General features: G+C 46.9%; 1 protein-coding gene across 1 annotated transcript in view; it reads left to right on the forward strand.

Annotated features, from left to right (window-relative positions):
* LOC140730294 (multiple coagulation factor deficiency protein 2 homolog) overlaps nt 1-18362 on the forward strand; it is a 35210-nt gene extending 16848 nt beyond the window's left edge. Inside the window, exons 3-4 of the mRNA XM_073050507.1 lie at nt 569-690; nt 18104-18362. Coding sequence (XP_072906608.1) covers nt 569-690; nt 18104-18255 — 274 coding nt within the window. The 3' untranslated portion in view covers nt 18256-18362. The remainder of the gene's footprint in view (nt 1-568; nt 691-18103) is intronic.
* Nucleotides 18363-18418: the final 56 nt, after the last annotated feature.

The raw sequence follows: 18418 nt of genomic DNA on the forward strand, positions 1-18418 counted from the left end.
AAGAATCAATAATAAATAAATAAATATCAAGCATATCAGATGAAGAGTTCTTGAAAGTGAGTCCATTGATTATGGGAACATTCAATGATGTGGTGAGTAAAGTTATCCCCTCTCGTTCCAGAGCCTGATGGTTGAAGGGTAGTAATTGTAAGTGAACCTGCTGGCGTGAGTTCTGAGGCTTCTGTACCTTCTTCCTGACGGCAGCAGTGAGAAGAGAGCATGACCTGGATACTGGGGGTGCTTGCATGATGGATGCTGCTTTCCTGTGGCGTTTCATGTAGATGTGCTCAATAATTGTTATAGTTGTTGGGTACAGAAGGTATTGCCGTGCACTGCCCACCAACATCCAAAACTACCTGTCTTCCCTTATTGTAGAGAATAGTTTCAATACAACTCTCAGGCATCAAGTAATAAATAGAAGTCAATAAAACTACAGAACAATTACATTTGACAGCCAGCTAGAAAGGGAACTTCCCAAATGTGTGATGGTTCCTTTAGAGTACAATTTTAAATTTTTTCCACACCTCTTGGATAATTAATCGCCTTATATCTTTTTCCCTTTTTCCAGTCTGCATGACTTTGACAAAAACATGCTCTTGGATGGTCTTGAAATATTGACAGCACTGGAAGAGTCCCTTGAGGAACCCCTGTCTGTTTTTTCTAAAGAAGACATGATGAATTTACTGACAGGTAACATTTCTGATTGTCTCTGTGGGAAGAGATACAGCTTAGAAACAGGCACTCTGGCCCGCCATTAATCACCCATCTACTTGAATCCTATTTTATTCCCTTCACATTAGCCTCCACTCACCTACACATATCTATGAAATGTGGGAGCAAACCAAAACATGCAGGAGAAACCGTGTGACCATGGGACAACATGCAAGCTCCACACTGGAGCTCAGGATACAGCCCGGGTCACTAGAGCGGTGAGGCAGAAGCTACACCAGATGTGTCATGCATCACCCTTCAGATCACGGACTGAGATCAAGATGCACCCCACCTCACCCTCCTTCAAATTCATCTTCATTAACTAGCTTCCCTTTTGTAGTGGTAATACTTTCCTCCGTGTAACTCATCACGTCCCATAGTTACTAAAACAAAAGCCCACTCTGCAAGGCTGATGCATAAGGAATATTTTTGTTTATCAGTGGATTTTGGTCTGAAATCTCCCAATTAAGGTCCAAAAACTTCAAAGGCAAATTATATCCTGCAAATCTCATTACTGCAAACATTTAATTGGGCTTTGTGAAATGACAACAGATTCAACACGAGACTGACTATACTATCTGCAGCGTTAATACCAAGGTGCATTTCCCTGATTGTGCCTGTTTATGGGCTCGTTGGAAATTCTTTTTAGGCTTAAACTTAGTAGTCACTAGGTAAAAAATAATTTGTCACCTGACCTCTGTGCCGGTGAACTGTTGTAAACAATTTTACATATTTTCAGCTATGAAGGGGATTGCTAAGGTTTATGGCACTGGATCAGAAAGTGCTTATCTTGTGCAAAACAGCTTTTCAGCAATATTGCAATTGCAGTTATTGTCTTTTGCATACTGGTTGTATGCCCAGTTGGTGTGGTCTTTCATTGATACTATTGAGAATGACCCCAAGAAAATGAATCTCAGGGTTGTATATGGTGACTTTGACATACTTTGATAATAAATTTTCTTTGAACAGCAGCAGGTTACTACTTATTTATGAATATACATAGAAACCAAAAAACAATTACACTCTAAATCGGGGATTACCAACCTTTTTTATGCCATGTACGGGGGGGTGATTGATATGTTCATGGCCTAAGGTAGAAGGGGTCAGTTTTAGAAAACCTAGCACATTTATTTTTCCTACATTTACACACTTAGTCCAGCGGCCGTGGAGCACACGGATCCCTTCTTTGCAGAAGTCGGCGTCTTGGACCTCCAGAAGTGGTCCACAGCATGGGGTGATTGATAAGTTTGTGGCCTAAGGTAGAAAGAGATGAGTTATTAACTTCAAACTTTCTGCATTTTCACTGCACGCGTATGTAATAAGAACTGTATAACTCACCTCCTTCTACCTTAGGCCACGAACTTATCAATCACCCCTGCTGTGGCCCATTTTTACAAAGAAGGGATCCATATGCTCCACGACCGCTGGACTAAGTGTGTAAATGTAGGAGGGGACTATGTTGAAAAATAAATGTGCTAGGTTTTCTAAAATTGACTCTCACGTCCAGACTACATAACAGTTTCTTCCCCCAAGCTATCAGACTCCTGAATATCCAGAGCCTGTTCACAGTACTCAAGGTGAGGCCTCACCAGTGCCTTATAAAGCCTCAGCATCACATCCCTGCTCTTGTATTCTAGACCTCTTGAAACAAATGCTAACATGGCATTTGTCTTCCTCACTACCGACACTACCTGCAAGTTAATCTTCAGGGTGTTCTGCACAAGGACTCCCAAGTCCCTTTGCATCTCAGATTTTTGGATTTTCTCCCCATTTAGGAAATAGTCCGCACATTTATTTCTACTACCAAAGTGCATGACCATGCATTTTCCAACATTGTATTTCATTTGTCACTTTCTTGCCCATTCTCCTACCTAAGTCCTTCTGCATCCAACCTGGTTTCTCAACACTACCTACCAATCTTTGTATCATCTGCAAACTTGGCAACAAAACCATCTATTCCATCATCTAAATTATTTTGAAACAGCATAAAAAGAAATGGTCCCAACACCGACCCCTCCGGAACACCACTAGTCACTGGCAGCCAACCAGAAAAGGATCCTTTTATTCCCACTCGCTGCCTCGTACTAATCAGCCAATGCATTAACCATGTTAGTAATTTTCCTGTAATACCATGGGCTCTTAACTTGGTAAGTAGCCTCATGTGTGACATCTTGTCAAAGGTCTTCTGAAAATCTAAATATACAATATCCACTGCATCCCCTTTATCTATTCTACTTGTAATCTCCTCAAAGAATTCCAACAGGTTCGTCAGGCAGGATTTTCCCTGAAGGAAACCATGCTGACTTTGTCCTATCTTGTCCTGTGTCACCAAGTACTCCATCACCTCATCCTTAATAAATGACTCCAGCATCTTCCCAACTACTGAGGTCAGGCTAACTGGTCTATAATTTCCTTTCTGTTACCTTCCTCCTTTATTAAAGAGTGGAGTGACATTTGCAATTTTCCAGTCCTCTGACACCATGCCTGAGTCCAATGATTTTTGAAAGATCATTTCTAATGCCACCACAATCTCTAATGTTACCTCTTTCAGAACCCCAGCGTGCTGTTCATCTGGTCTGGGTGACTTAGGTACCTTCAAATCTTTCAGCTTTTTGAGCACCTTCTCTCTTGTAACAGTAACTGCACCCATTTCTCTTACTTCACACTACAACATCAGTCATACTGCTAGTGTCTTCCACAGTGAAGACTGATGCAAAATACTCATTTAGTTCATCAGCCATCTTCTTGTCCCCCGTTATTATTTTTCCTGCCTCATTTTCTAGAGGTCCTATATCCACTCTCATTTCTCTTTTATTTTTAACATACTTGAAAAAACTTTTACTATCCACTTTGATGTTATTTGCTAGCTTGCTTTCATATTTCATCTTTTCCATTCTAATAATTTTTTTAGTTGCTCTCTGTAGCTATTTAAAAACTTCCCAGTCCTCTATCTTCCAACTAATTTTTGCTTTGTTGTATGCCATTTCTTTTGCCTTTACAAAGCTTTGACTTCCCTTGTCACCCATGGTTGTACTATTTTACATTTGATATTTTTTCACTTTTGGAACACACATGTCCTGCATCTTCTTCATTTTTCCCAGAAACACACGCCATTGCTGCTCTGCTGACATCCCTGCCAGCAGCTCCTTCCAATTTACTTCGGCCAACTCCTCTCTCATACCGCTGTAATTTCCCTTACTCCACTGAAATACTGCTACGTCAGACTTTACTTTCTCACTATCAAATTTCAAGTTGAACTCAAATCATATTGTGATCACTGGTTCCTAAGGGTTCTTTTACCTTAAGCTCCCTAATCGCCTCCAGTTCATTACATAACACCCAATCCAGTATAGCTGATCCCCTAGTCGGCTCAACAACAAACTGCTCTAAAAAGCCATCTCGTAGGCATTCAACAAACTCACTCTCTTGAGATCAATTACCAACCTGATTTTCCCAATCGACCTGCATGTGAAAATCTCCCATGACTACCATAACATTGCCCTTTTGACGCATCTTTTCTATTTCCTGTTGTAACCTGTGGTCCACATCCCAGCTACTGTTGGGAGGCCTGTATATAACTGCCATCAATGTCCTTTTACCCTTGCAGTTTCTTAACTCAGCCTACAAGGATTCAACATCTTCTGATCCTATGTCACATCTTTCTACTGATTTAATGCCATCTTTACCAGTAGAGGCACACCACCCCCTTCTGCCTACCTTCCTATCCCTCTGATACAAGGTGTAACCTTGGACATTCAGCTCCCAACTAGAACCATCTTTCAGCCACGATCCGGTGATGGCCACAACATCATACCTGGCAATCTGTAATACTGCAACAAGATCATCCACCCTATTTCTTATACTACGTGCATTTAGATACAACACCTTGAGTACTGTTTCTGCTATCCTTTGATTCTGCATCCCTGATGATTTGATACTCAGCCTGTTGGCTGCAAATCCCATCACCTGCCTGCCCTTCCTGACAGTCTGACTGCATGCTACCTTTACTTTTTACCATCTGTCCTATCCTGAGTCTCTTCACTCCGGTTCCCACCCCCCTGCCAAATTAGTAAACCCTCCCCAACAGCTCTAACAAAGCTGCCTGCAAGAATATTGGTCCCCCTCGGGTTCTGGTGCAACCCGTCACTTTTGAACAGGTCATACTTCCCCCAGTACAGATCCCAATGATCCAAGAACCTGAAGCCCAGCCCCCTGCACCAGCTTCTCAGCCATGTATTTATCTGCCAAATCATCCTGTTCCTACCCTCACTGGCGCGTGACAGATAGCAACCCAGAAGTTACTACCCAGGATGTCCAGCTTCTCAGCTTTCTACCTAGCTCTCTCAGTTCTCTCTTCAGGACTTTGCTTTTCCTTCCTATGTCATTGGTACCAATATGTACCAAGACATCTGGCTGCTCCACCCCCACTCTAAAATGTTGTGGTCACGATCTGAGACGTCCCTGACCCTGGCACCTAGGAGGCAACTTACCATCAGGGTGTCCTGTTTACGTCCACAGAATCTCCTGTCTGTTCCCCTCACTATTGAGTCCCCAATCACTAGCACTCCCTTCTCCCTCTTTCCCTTCTGCGCCACGGACCCATGCTCAGTGCCTGTAACCCGTCGCCGGGGCATTCTCCCAGAGGTCATCCCCCACAAAAGTATCCAAAGCAGTACACTTGTTTTTGAGAGGAATGGCCACAGGGGTGCTTTGCTTTCACTATTTCCATTTCCCCTGACAGTCACCCAGCTACTCGCCTCCTGCAACTTTGGAGTGACTACTTCTCTGTAACTTTGATCAATTATCTCCTCACTCTCCCGTACAAGCCAAAGCTCATCTAGTTACTGCTCCAGATCCCCAATACGGTCTTCAAGGAGCTGCAGCCGGATGCACTTCATGCAGAAATAGTTCCCCAGGAGACTCTGGGTCTCCCAGTTCTCCAACATCTGGCACAAAGAGCAAACCACAGCCATTTAAATGGTGTAGTAAGAGAGATTAAAAAAAGGCCAAAGCCTCTTTTGAGCAAAAGCCTGTCACTTCTACTCTCGTCACTGGCCCACTCCAGACAATGACTGCTCCACTTCTCCCTTCTGTATTTTTATTTAGTTCACAGAGCTCTGTTGACGCTGCTGATAGATGGAGAAACGCCCGCGAATCTCTCGTTTTAAATTGCTGACTGCCAACGAGACATCAAACATTTTGACTTTGCTGTTCCTCTCTCCAGTTCTAACCCCACTGCTTCCGAGCACGCTGCTCTTCACTCTCTCCTCACTAATCCTAACCTCACCATCAAACCTGTAGATAAAGGGGGCAGGGGTTGCTGTAGTTGTCTGGTGTACTGACCTCTACCTTGCTGAGGCCGGGCAACAACTTTCAAACACCTCCTCTTGCTTACCCCTTGAACAGGGCCCCACTAAGGAGAACCAGGCTATTGTCACCTGCACCATCAGCAACCTTATACACTCTGGGGATCTCCCATCCACTGCCACCAACCTCATAGTTCCCACACCCCACACTTCCTGTTTCTACCACCTACCCAAGATCCTTAAAACTGCTGCTCCAGGTAGACTCATTGTTTATACTTGTTCCTGCCCCACCAAACTTATATCTGCATACTTTGTTTCTGTTTTATCGCACCTGATTCAGTCCTTTCCTAACTAAATCCATGGCACTTCCTTCACATGCTCTGGATCTTTTCAATGACTTCAGGTTCCGTGGCCCCGATTGTCTTGTTTTCACCATGGATTTCCAGTCCCCATACACCTCCATCCCCCATCAGGAGGGTATTAAAACTCTCTATTTCTTTCTAGACAACAGACCCAACCAGCTCCCCTCCACCACCCTCTCCTCCGTTTGGCGGAACTAGTCCTCAATAACTTCTCCTTCGGCTCCTCCCACTTCCTTCAAACAAAAGGTGTATCTGTGGGCACTCCCATGGGTTCCAGCTATGCCTGCCTGTTTGTCGACTACGAGGAACAGTCTACGTTGCAAGACTACACCCATATCATTTCCCAAACTTCTCCTACGCTACATCAACAACTGCATTGGTGCTGCTTCCTGCACCCATGTCGAGCTCATCGACTTCATCAGCTTTGCCGAGATCTTCCATTCGCCCTCAAATTTGCCTGGTCCATTTCCAACACCTCCCTCTCCTTTCTCAATCTCTCTGGCTCTATCTCTGGAGACAGTTTATCTACTTATATTTTATAAACGCACTGATTCTCACAGCTACTTGGACCCTACCTCTTCCTGCCCTGTCACTGGTAAAATTGCCATCCCCTTCTCTCAATTCATCCGCTCTTAGGATGAGGCTTTTTATTCCAGAACTAATGAGATGTCCTTCTTCCTCAAAGAAAGGGGCTTTCTTTCCTCCACTATCAATGATGTCCTCGCATCTCTTCCATTTCATGCATGTCTGCCCTCACCTCATCCTCCCACAACTCCACCAGGGATGGGGTTCCTCTTGTCCCCACCTACCACCCCATTAGCCTTCACGTCCAGCACATAATTCTCTGTTAACTTCTGCCATCTCCAACGGGATCCATCTCAAACTTCCCACTTTTCGCAGGGATTGCTACCTATGCAACTCCCTTGTCCATTCATCTGTCCACACTGATCTTCCTCTTGCTAGTGGAACAAATGGCACATATGCCCCTACACCTCCTCGTTCAGTACCATTCAGGGCCCCAAATAATCCTTCCAGGTGAGGCAACACTTCAGCTGTAAGTTTGTTGGGGTCATTTACTGTATCCTGTGCTCCCACTGTGGCCTCCTGTATATCAGTGAGACCAAACATAGATCGGGAGACTGCTTCGCTGTGTTCCTATACTCTGCCTACCAGAAAATGTGAGATCTCCCAGTAGCCCCCCCATTTCAGTTCTACTGCCCTTTCCCATTCTGACATGTCAGTCCATGGCCTCCCCTACTGCTGCAATGAGGCTACACTCAGGGAACAACATTTGGAACATCTGTTTCTTGAGCTTCTGGTAATGGCTCCCACCCTCTCTTTCACCATTTCCCCACCCTCATTTCCCTCTCCCGCCTTATCTCCTTACCCTGCTCATCACCTCCCTCTGGTGCTCCTCCCCCTGCCCTTACTTCCATGGCCTTCTACCCTCTCCTATCTGATTCCCCCTTCTCCAGCCTTTTACCATTCATCAATCAGCTTCCTAGTTCTTTACTTCACCCCTCCACCTCTCCTGATTTCACCCATCACCTATCTTGTATTACATCCTCCCCTCCCCACACCTTCTTGCTCTGACTTCTCATCTTTTTTCCAGTCCTGATGACATCCTGAAGCATCGACTGTTTACTCTTTTCCATAGATGCTGCCTGGCCTGCTGAGTTCCTCCAGCATTTTGTGTGTGTCGATTTTATACAATCCACGCACTTAATACGGTAGATTCCAGTCAATTGGGACATTGGTTAATTGGGGCAGCCGTTTATTTGGGACAACACTGGAAGAATGTAAAATAAATTGAGAAAATAGCTGGAATTCCTTTTGGGATACCATGTGCTTCACTGGGGCAGTAGACTGTAAACAGTTTCTAACTGGTGTGAGTAGCATGTACTTGCATGATCGTTAGATACTACACTATGTTTACAGCAGTCAATTTTTAAATGGCGTCAGTTGTGTGTGTGTGAGGGTTTAAAAATCAGTGATTTTTGTCACCGATACCTGGCGAAAAATAAGCAGTAAGACAATTCGGTACTGTTACGCTCACTGTGGTTTCAAGCATTCAGGCTTGCTAGAAACGGCCAGGAGTGAAAATGAATCCATTTCACTAATTCAACAAGTTAGGAATTTTGTAAGTGTGAACAATCATTGTGAGGCCATACTGTCATCTCGCTACCGCCATCAGGAAGGTAGTACAGGAGCCTCAGGACCCACACACCACCAAGTTCAGGAACAGATATTAGCCCTCAACCATCAGGCTCTTGAAATTGTGGGGATAACTTATTAGCCCCATTACTGAAATGTTCCCACAACCAGTTCCCACAAAATGTTCCTCATCTCATGTTCTCAATATTTATTGCTTATCTATTTATTATCAGTTTTTTTCTTTTGTATTTGCATATTGGTTGCTTGTTCATCATATTGTGGCAGTCCTTTATCGATTCTATTACATTTCTTGTGCTTACTGTGAATGCCCACAAGACAATGAACCTTGGGTTTGTATATGGTGACATATCTGTATTTTGATAATAACAATTTTGAACTTTGAATGTTACAATAAAAAATGAAGATTTGGGAGATACAATTGTCATTTACAGTCAATTAAAAGGACACAGCAGATTAATTCCTCTGTCCATAACTATTAGGGACTAATGCAGTTTTATTGTAATGTAGAACTGTTGGTGGCATTCTAATTTGTGCTGTATTTCATTTAAATACATAATTTGTTACTTAGTTAATTGATAGATTATCTTCTTTTATACATTTTAACTATTTCTACGGAACTTTGACCAATTGGGGCAGTTGCTTAAATGGGCCTAAAGGTGTTGTCCCAATGTGTCCAAATCAACTGGAATCCATTGTACTCACGGACTTCAATCCACTGGAGTTTTTAATGTTGATATTTGCCTTGGTCTTAAAACCAGACTACCAAAATCACTGCTGAAGAATCTTCAAACATTAAACTCAGTGGAAGAATTTTTAACCTGAGTACTGGTTTGTAATGTTTCTGGAATAATCTTCTATGGCTCAGTACGGCTATGTTGTGTTTTGTATGGGCAGAGTTAAGACTGAGATCTCTCTGAAGGCATTGTTGTGGCCATGTGGTGGATACTGACACCTCCTGTTAAAGCTCAGTATGTACAACTCAGCATATCACTGAAACCAGCTACCCCTCCTTGGACTGTCTATACTTTACGCTGCCTCCCCAAGGCCCCATCCACCCTGGATATTCTCTCCTCTCTCATTGAGCAGAAGATGCAAATACCTGAAAGCATTTACCACCAGGCTCAAAGACAGCTTCTACCCCACTGTTGTACTGAATGTAAAACACAAAATGCTGGAAGAGCTCAATAGGTCAAGCAGCATCTATGAACGAAATAGAGTTCACGTTTCAGGCCGAGATCCTTCATCAGTACTTGACCCAAAACTTTATTCCTTTCCAGAGATGTTGAGTTCCTCCAGAATTTTGTGTGTGTTGCTCTAGATTTCCAACATCTGCAGAATCTCTTGTGTTGTTTTATTGAACGTCTCACTATGTCAATAATTTGGACTTGCAGTCTACCTCATTCTGATCTTGCACCTTAATCAAAGACCCCACCATCCTGGACCTTCTTCCCTTTCCCATTTAGCTGAAGATACAAAATCCTCAAAGCACAAAACCTGCTGTTTTAAGTTGATTAAATACTTTCCTAGGTACGATATCAACAAGCAAAGTAAATAGATCAGAGTGCGATCAAGGGAAAGCTTTCAAAAGAATTTATTTCAAGCTTAAGAAAATCTACCAAACAGAGCTCAATAGTAAAAATATAACAAAGGCAACAAACACTTTTGTAGTGCCCATATATGGCATCTACATAATATCTTGGTCTGAAACCAATCTTGAAAATTTGTAAAGAAAGATCAGAACTGAATTGAGACAAATTTTAGAAAACACAATGTGCACTTAAATGCACTTAGAGTACCATCACCTTGGATAGGAGGAGGAGGAGGAAGAGAAATAACAGACATAAAAATTTACACTAGATAAAACTTCTAAGGACATATTTTCATCAATGAAAACAGGATTTAGCATTCCACACAACCAAAAGCAATTCTGGTAAGTAATACATTGTGGCGACCCAATTACTAGCACACTCGAACCGGCTGACAATTAGCCAGAGCCAGAGACAAAGATACATAGCCTCAGGGAGTTTCAGTTACGTGCCTCTCCAAGTTTCGAGTGGGGGGAGACAGGCTTTTAAGCAAGACTGTGTTTGTGAAATAAACTTATTCCGTGGTTGCAGTTTACCGACTCCGTGTCGTAATTTCAGCGCTGCGCGTAGCACATCGCTACATTGGTGACCCCGACGGTCCAACCGTTTTTTTGGACCGGAGATGGCAGACGCTGCGTTTGTTAACGCGGTTTCCTTGAAGCTGCCAAGCTTCTGGACGCTACAACCTCACCTATGGTTTCAGCAAGCAGAAGCCCAATTCCATGTTCGGCAAATAACCTCAGAGGACACCCGTTACTACTACGTGGTGAGCTCCCTCGACCAGGACACAGCGGCCCAGGTCGCAGAGTTCGTACAGTCTCCCCCGGCAGACGGCAAGTACATGGAATTCAAAGCCCTGCTCATAAGGACTTTCGGGCTCTCCCGCCGCGAGCGAGCTGCCCGCTTACTGCACCTGGATGGCTTGGGAGACAGGCCTCCATCGGCTTTGATGAATGAGATGTTGTCTCTGGCCGACGGACACACGCCCTGCCTCATGTTTGAGCAGGCATTCCTGGAGCAGCTGCCCGAGGACATACGCCTGCTGCTGTCCGACGCGGATTTCAGCGACCCCCGGAAGGTGGCAGCCCGGGCGGACGCGCTGTGGAACGCCAAGAAGGTGAGTGGGGCGCCCATCGCACAGATCACCCGGCCACGCTCCCAGCAGCAAACCAGTCCAGGCCCAGCCGCAGAGCCCGCTAAACCCAGAGGCCGGGTTGTGGAGCCCAACGAACACTGGTGTTTCTACCACCAGCGGTGGGGCGCAGATGCCCGCCGCTGTCGCCCGCCCTGCCAATTCCATGGGAAACGCCAGGGCCAGCCGTCGCTGATGGCTACGACGGCTGGCCTTCGGGATAGCCTCCTGTATGTCTGGGACAAACAGTCGGGACGCCGGTTTTTGGTCGACACCGGTGCCGAGATCAGCGTCTTACCTCCGACGAGTTACGACACCCGCAGCAGGGCGCCAGGTCCCCCCCTGCGGGCCGCGAACGGCAGCACAATAAGGACTTATGGCACCCGTCCGGTGCAGCTACGGCTCGACTCCAGCAAGTTTACGTGGGACTTCACACTGGCCGCCGTAGCCCAACCGCTTCTGGGTGCGGATTTCTTGCGGGCTCACAGCCTACTGGTCGACCTGCCCAGGAAGAGACTGGTTCACGCCGAGACCTTTCAGACATTCCCCCTGGGTGCAACCCAGTTGCCGGCCCCTCACCTCGGCTCCATCACGCTGTCCGGCAACGACTTCACCAGGGTCCTGGCGGATTTCCCATCGGTTCTGGCACCACAGTTCACGGCAGCCATGCCCCGACACGGTGTACAGCACCACATCCTGACCCAGGGACCACCCCTCCATGCCCGCGCTCGGCGGCTTCCCCCGGACAAGCTCCGACTGGCGAAGGAGGAGTTTACCCGGATGGAGGAATTGGGGATCATACGGCGGTCTGACAGCCCATGGGCCTCTCCCCTGCACATGGTGCCCAAGGCGACAGGGGGCTGGAGACCGTGCGGCGACTACCGCAGGCTGAACGAGGCTACAACACCGGACCGCTACCCTGTGCCGCACATTCAGGACTTTGCAGCCAACCTGCACGGCGCGCAGATCTTCTCCAAGGTGGACCTAATCCGCGGATACCATCAAATCCCGATGCATCCAGACGACATCCCCAAAACGGCTCTCATCACCCCGTTCGGCCTTTTCAAGTTCCTCCGCATGCCGTTCGGCCTGAAGAATGCCGCACAGACGTTCCAGCGGTTGATGGACGCGGTGGGACGCGACCTGGACTTCGCATTCATCTATTTGGACGACATCCTCATAGCCAGCTGCAGTCGTCAGGAGCATCTGTCCCACCTCCGACAGCTCTTTGCCCGGCTGAGTGACTACGGTCTAACGATCAACCTGGCCAAATGCCAGTTCGGGCTCGACACCATTGACTTCCTGGGCCACAGGATTACTAAAGACGGGGCAACCCCTCTGCCCGCTAAGGTGGATGCGGTCCGTCATTTCCCCCGACCCACCACGGTCAAAGGCCTGCAGGAATTCGTAGGTATGGTCAATTTCTACCACCGCTTCCTCCCTTCAGCTGTCCGGTCCGGGCAAGGACATTACCTGGGACGAGGTGTCCGCCGCCGCTTTCATTCAAACGAAGGATGCCTTGGCGAATGCCACGATGCTAGTGCACCCCAGAATGGACGTCCCTACCGCCCTCACGGTGGACGCCTCTAACACGGCAGTCGGTGGGGTACTGGAGCAGCTCATCGCGGGCCGCTGGCAACCCCTGGCGTTTTTCAGCAAACACCTGCGGCCACCCGAGCTCAAGTACAGTGCTTTCGACCGGGAGCTGTTGGCGCTATACCTGGCAATCCGGCATTTCAGGTACTTCTTAGAAGGTAGGCCCTTCACCGCGTTCACGGACCACAAACCGCTTACCTTTGCATTCACAAAGGTGTCCGATCCCTGGTCGTCCCGCCAGCAGCGCCATCTGTCCTACATCTCTGAATACACGACGGACGTCCGGCACGTCTCGGGTAAGGACAATGTCGTGGCGGATGCGCTCTCTCGTCCTAACATTCACGCCCTTTCCCAAGGGGTAGACTTTGAGGCGCTGGCAGAGGCACAGCTGGCAGATGAGGAGATCCCGAGTTACCGGACCGCAGTCTCCGGTTTGCAGCTCCAGGACCTCCCCGTAGGCCCAGGTGAGAGGACCCTACTCTGTGACGTCGCCACCGGCCAGCCCCGTCCCGTCGTCCCGGCACCTTGGCGACGACGCGTGTTCGACTCCATTCATAACTTGGCCCACCCCTCCATCCGCACTACCGTCCGGATGGTCTCCAGCAGGTTCGTTTGGCACGGACTCCGCAAGCAGGTCCGTGACTGGGCCAGAACGTGCCTGCACTGCCAGACGGCCAAGGTGCAGCGACACACCAAGGCCCCGCCGCAGCAGTTCCACCCCACCCACCGGCGTTTCGACCACATTCATGTGGATATCATGGGCCCCCTGCCTGTGTCACGCGGGGCGCGGCACCTCCTGACTATCGTGGACAGGTTCACAAGATGGCCAGAGGCGGTCCCGCTCACCGACACCACCTCCGAATCTTGCGCCCGGGCGCTGATCGCCACCTGGGTGTCCCGCTTTGGTGTCCCGGCCCACATTACCTCCGACAGAGGCGCCCAGTTCACCTCCAGCCTCTGGTCAGCGATGGCCAACCTGTTGGGGACTCAGCTGCACCACACCACTGCCTACCACCCACAGTCGAACGGACTGGTGGAGCGTTTCCACCGCCACCTGAAGTCGGCTCTCATGGCCCGCCTGCGAGGAGCTAACTGGGCGGACGAGCTTCCCTGGGTCCTGCTCGGCGTCCGCACGGCGCCCAAAGACGATCTGCACGCTTCGTCGGCCGAGTTGGTGTACGGCGCGCCCCTGGTCGTTCCTGGGGAGTTCATACCAGCCCAAGGGGGCGAGAGGAAGAACCCGCAGCGGTCCTGGGCAGTCTACGCGAGAGACTTGGTAACCTGGCCCCCATACCCACTTCGCAGCATGGGCAGCACCCGACCTGCGTACCCAAAGATCTGCAGAACTGTAAGTTTGTGTTTGTACGCCGGGGCGGGCATCGGCCACCGCTGCAACGGCCCTACGAGGGGCCGTTTACGGTGATCAGAAACGACGGGTCCACGTTCGTGCTGGACGTTGGGGGGAGAGAGGAGGTTTTCACGGTGGACCGACTCAAACCGGCCCACGTGGACTTGGCGCAACCGGTCGAGTTTCCGGCACCGCGGCGCAGAGGCCGACCTCCCAAACAGGGCCCGGCCCAGACTGTGGACATTAGGGGGTGTACTGCCGGTTCTGGGGGGGGGGTTATGTGGCGACCCAATTACTAGCACACTCGAACCGGCTGACAATTAGCCAGAGCCAGAGACAAAGATACATAGCCTCAGGGAGTTTCAGTTACGTGCCTCTCCAAGTTTCGAGTGGGGGGAGACAGGCTTTTAAGCAAGACTGTGTTTGTGAAATAAACTTATTCCGTGGTTGCAGTTTACCGACTCCGTGTCGTAATTTCAGCGCTGCGCGTAGCACATCGCTACAACATATCATTAAACTTAAAAGAAAGCACAACACAGTAAAATGAAGAAATTCAAAGTATATATGCAGTATACAACCCTATGTCTCCCCACTGACACAAAACCAGTTCAAAGAATCAACATCAACCACCCCCCCACCACACGCAAAAAAACACAACATAAAGCACAAAACCCAGCATATTCAGTTCCGCTCAGCATTTGTCAGCTGCAGACTGTCCTGATTCAAAATCGCCCAAAATAGCAACGATAAAGGAACGACCAGAAACACATCATAACATGAACTACAGGGTCCAATCCACCAACCTGATCAGTTAAACCTCTCCCAGGATCCAGAACTCCGACAGCATCGAGGGAGGCCATCTGAACGTAGGGACCTTCCTTTGGGAGCAGCAAGAGAAAGATCATCACAGGCAGACACCTTCCTCCGGTGGCAGTGAGTAAGAAGCTGGAAGATGGTGCTGAGTACTCCCTCGCCTTGATTTCAGTCTTCCTCAATGCTTTAATCTGTGAGAAATAGGGTCAATCATGGGCTGTTTCCAGGATTCTTGGCCTTGAGGCCACATGCTTCGCTTGAAACACCTTTACGAACAGCAAAGTGCCAGGTAACTCAGTCAGCCCAAAAAACACAGCACCAAAATGTTGACCACATTTGAAGGAAAATGTAAAGATGGAAGTAGTTCTGTGAACTGTCTGGAAGATGTTGTGTTGTTTGCTGGCACCATCTTCTTCCAGCCTCCACTATCACTACAGGGAAAAAAAACCTACCCAATGAAAGAACATGACACTCCATGGAAGACATCCCCACAATCTGATCAGACTAGACATTGACAAGGAAGTGTTGAACACCTTGATCGGAGTAGGGCACCTTGTCCCAAAAAAAAAGGGCAATGTAGAAGTAGGTAGTTGACACAAAAAATATCAAAAATACACAATAAAAGACAAACAAATTCAGGATGATAAGTGCAGAAAATGCCAAGAGATACCAGAAGCAATCCAACAGATTACAGGATCCTGCAGGAGTTTAACTCAATCTGATTACTCACACGGGCACAAACTAGTGGCAAGCATCATTCACCAGAATCTTGTTTTAAAATACAAACTCATAAAACACACCATATAAGCCCGATACAGTTTTAAAGTCAGAGTTTTGCAAATAATAATACTACTGATCCATTATTATAGATAGGGCAGTCTATAATAACCATCCAGATATATTACAGGATAAATAGGGAACAACTTACTTAATAGATACAGCTATTCCAAACACACGACACACAGAAACTAATAAATGAAAAACACCAGAAATATGCTGAATTAGAAGAGAAAATAGAAAGACTATGGAACATGAACTGGGTATACATTGTTCCGATAGTAATATCTATAAGTGCTATCATTCCAGTCACTGTACAATAGTATTAAACAATTAGGCTTACACAGCAACATTTGTGTAAATCTCCAGAAAGCCACAATATTAAACACTACTAGTCTGAAAGTTCCTAGCAATTGAGAAATGAGTGGGCTTGGCTATGCCTGTAACTCAGCTTTTACCAGTTTGAGTTGAGGAAAAAAAAAATCAATAAATATCGAGAACATTTTGAGTACTTGAAAGTGAATCCATGGATTGTGGGAACAGTTCAGTGATGGGGCGAGTGAAGGTCCCTCTGATTCAAGAGCCTGATGGTTGAAGGGTAATAACTATTTCGGAACCTTGTGATGTGGGTACTGAGGTACCTGTTACTGCTACCTAATGGCAGCAGTGAGAAGAGAGCATGGCCTGGTGGTGGGGATCCTTGATGATGAATGCTGTTTCCTGCTCCATGTAGATGTGCTCAGTGGTGGGGTGGCTTTAGCCATGGGCTGTATCCACTACTTTTTGTTGGATTTTCCCTTCAAGTGCATTGGTGTTTCCATAACAGGCCATGAAGCAGTCAATATACTACGCACCACACATCTATAGAAGTTTGTCAAAGCTTTAGATGACATGCCAAATCTTTGCAAATTTCTAAGAAAGTCAAGGCACTGCTGTACTTTCTTCATAATGGTATTTACATGCTCGACCCCAGGACCGATCCTCTGAAATGATAACACTGAGGAATTTAAAGTCACTGATCCTTTCCACCTCTAATCCCCCAGTGAGGACTGGCTCATGATTCTCCGGTTTACTCCTCCTGAAGTCAATTAATATCTCCTTGGTCTTGCTGATTGTTGTCATGGCATTACTCAGTCAGATTTTCAATCCCCCTCCTATATGCTGATTCATCACCACCTTTGATTTGGCCAACCACAGTGGCGTCATCAGCAAACTTAAATATGGCATTGGAGCTGTGCTTAGAATCACAATCAGTGTAAAGTAAGTAGAGCAGGGGCTAATCTCACAGCTTGTGGTGCACCTCTGCTGGTGGAGATTGTGGAAGAGATGTTGTTGACTGAGGGGGTCTGCAAGTGAGGAAATTGAGGGCCTAGTTGCACCATGAGAGATTGAGGCCAAGGTCTTGAATCTTATTGATTAGCGTTGAGGGATGATGGTATTGAATGCTAAGCTGTAGTCAATGAAGAGCATCCTGATGTATGCATCTTTGCTGTCCAGATGTTCCAGGGTTAAACCAAGAGCCAAGGAAATGGTATCTGTAGTGATGGTAGGCAAGTTGGAGTGGGTCCAAGTCACTTCTCAGGCAGGAGTTGATAAGTTTCATCACCAGCCTCACAAAGCACTTCATCACAGAGGATGTAAGTGCTACTGGATGATAGTCGTTGAGGCAGGTTACCACGTTCTTCTTAGGCACTGGTGTAATTGAAGCCTGAATGAAGCAAGAGGTTAAAGATATTGATGTATACTCCAGCTAATTGATTGGCACGTCTAGTTCTCAGCCAAGTACCCTGTCTGGATTAGATGCTTTCCCTTGGTTCATCCTCCTGAAGGATGCTCACATTGGCCTCAGAGGTAGAAATCAGAGGGTGATTGGACACTGTGGAAGATTGCAATGTTGTTTTAGCAGTCAAAGTATTGAGCTCATCTGCGAGTTGTCAACTATGTCACTTGATTTCACTTTGTAGGAAGTGACAGCATTCAAGCCCTGTTAACAATCTGATTAATAGATTTGAGTCCATAATAATCACTTGCGAAGGTGCCATTTATACAGCAGGAGATTCACCTTGCTTACCCGATGGACATGTCATGCAGAGCCATCCAGATCTTGTGCTGAAGCTCATAGCCTGGGGACAGTTTGGTTGGTTCATGTTTAAACTAATGGTTCCTTATGTATACAAGTCCTTCAGACGAGTTACCAAAGACTGATTCTGTGATTCCAGGCTCCTTAGAGAGGACATGTACAGCAAAAATTTCTCTACAACAAACCTCACCATCTCCTCTCTTTTCTTTTGGTAAAGAAATGACAGATGAAGTTTTGGAAAAGGATGACACGGATAGAGATGGGTATTTATCCTACTTTGAGTACATGCACTCTCAAAACAGGACAGCCAGTCCCACCACGATCCTGGATAAAAGTGCAAAAGGTAAAACAGCAAATACGATGCAGTGAATACATCGTACTCAAAGTCGACAAAAGCAAAGAATCGAATGGAAAGTGAAAATTGATTGGTGTTACATGTTTTATATAATTCATTAAAGCACATGGATGAAAAGTAATCTGACTCCTTGTGATACCTGGACCAGAAAAGTTGCCAGTCCATCCCAAACCTGAA

This window comes from Hemitrygon akajei, chromosome 7 (assembly GCF_048418815.1).
Source record: "Hemitrygon akajei chromosome 7, sHemAka1.3, whole genome shotgun sequence".
NCBI classification, from domain to species: domain Eukaryota; kingdom Metazoa; phylum Chordata; class Chondrichthyes; order Myliobatiformes; family Dasyatidae; genus Hemitrygon; species Hemitrygon akajei.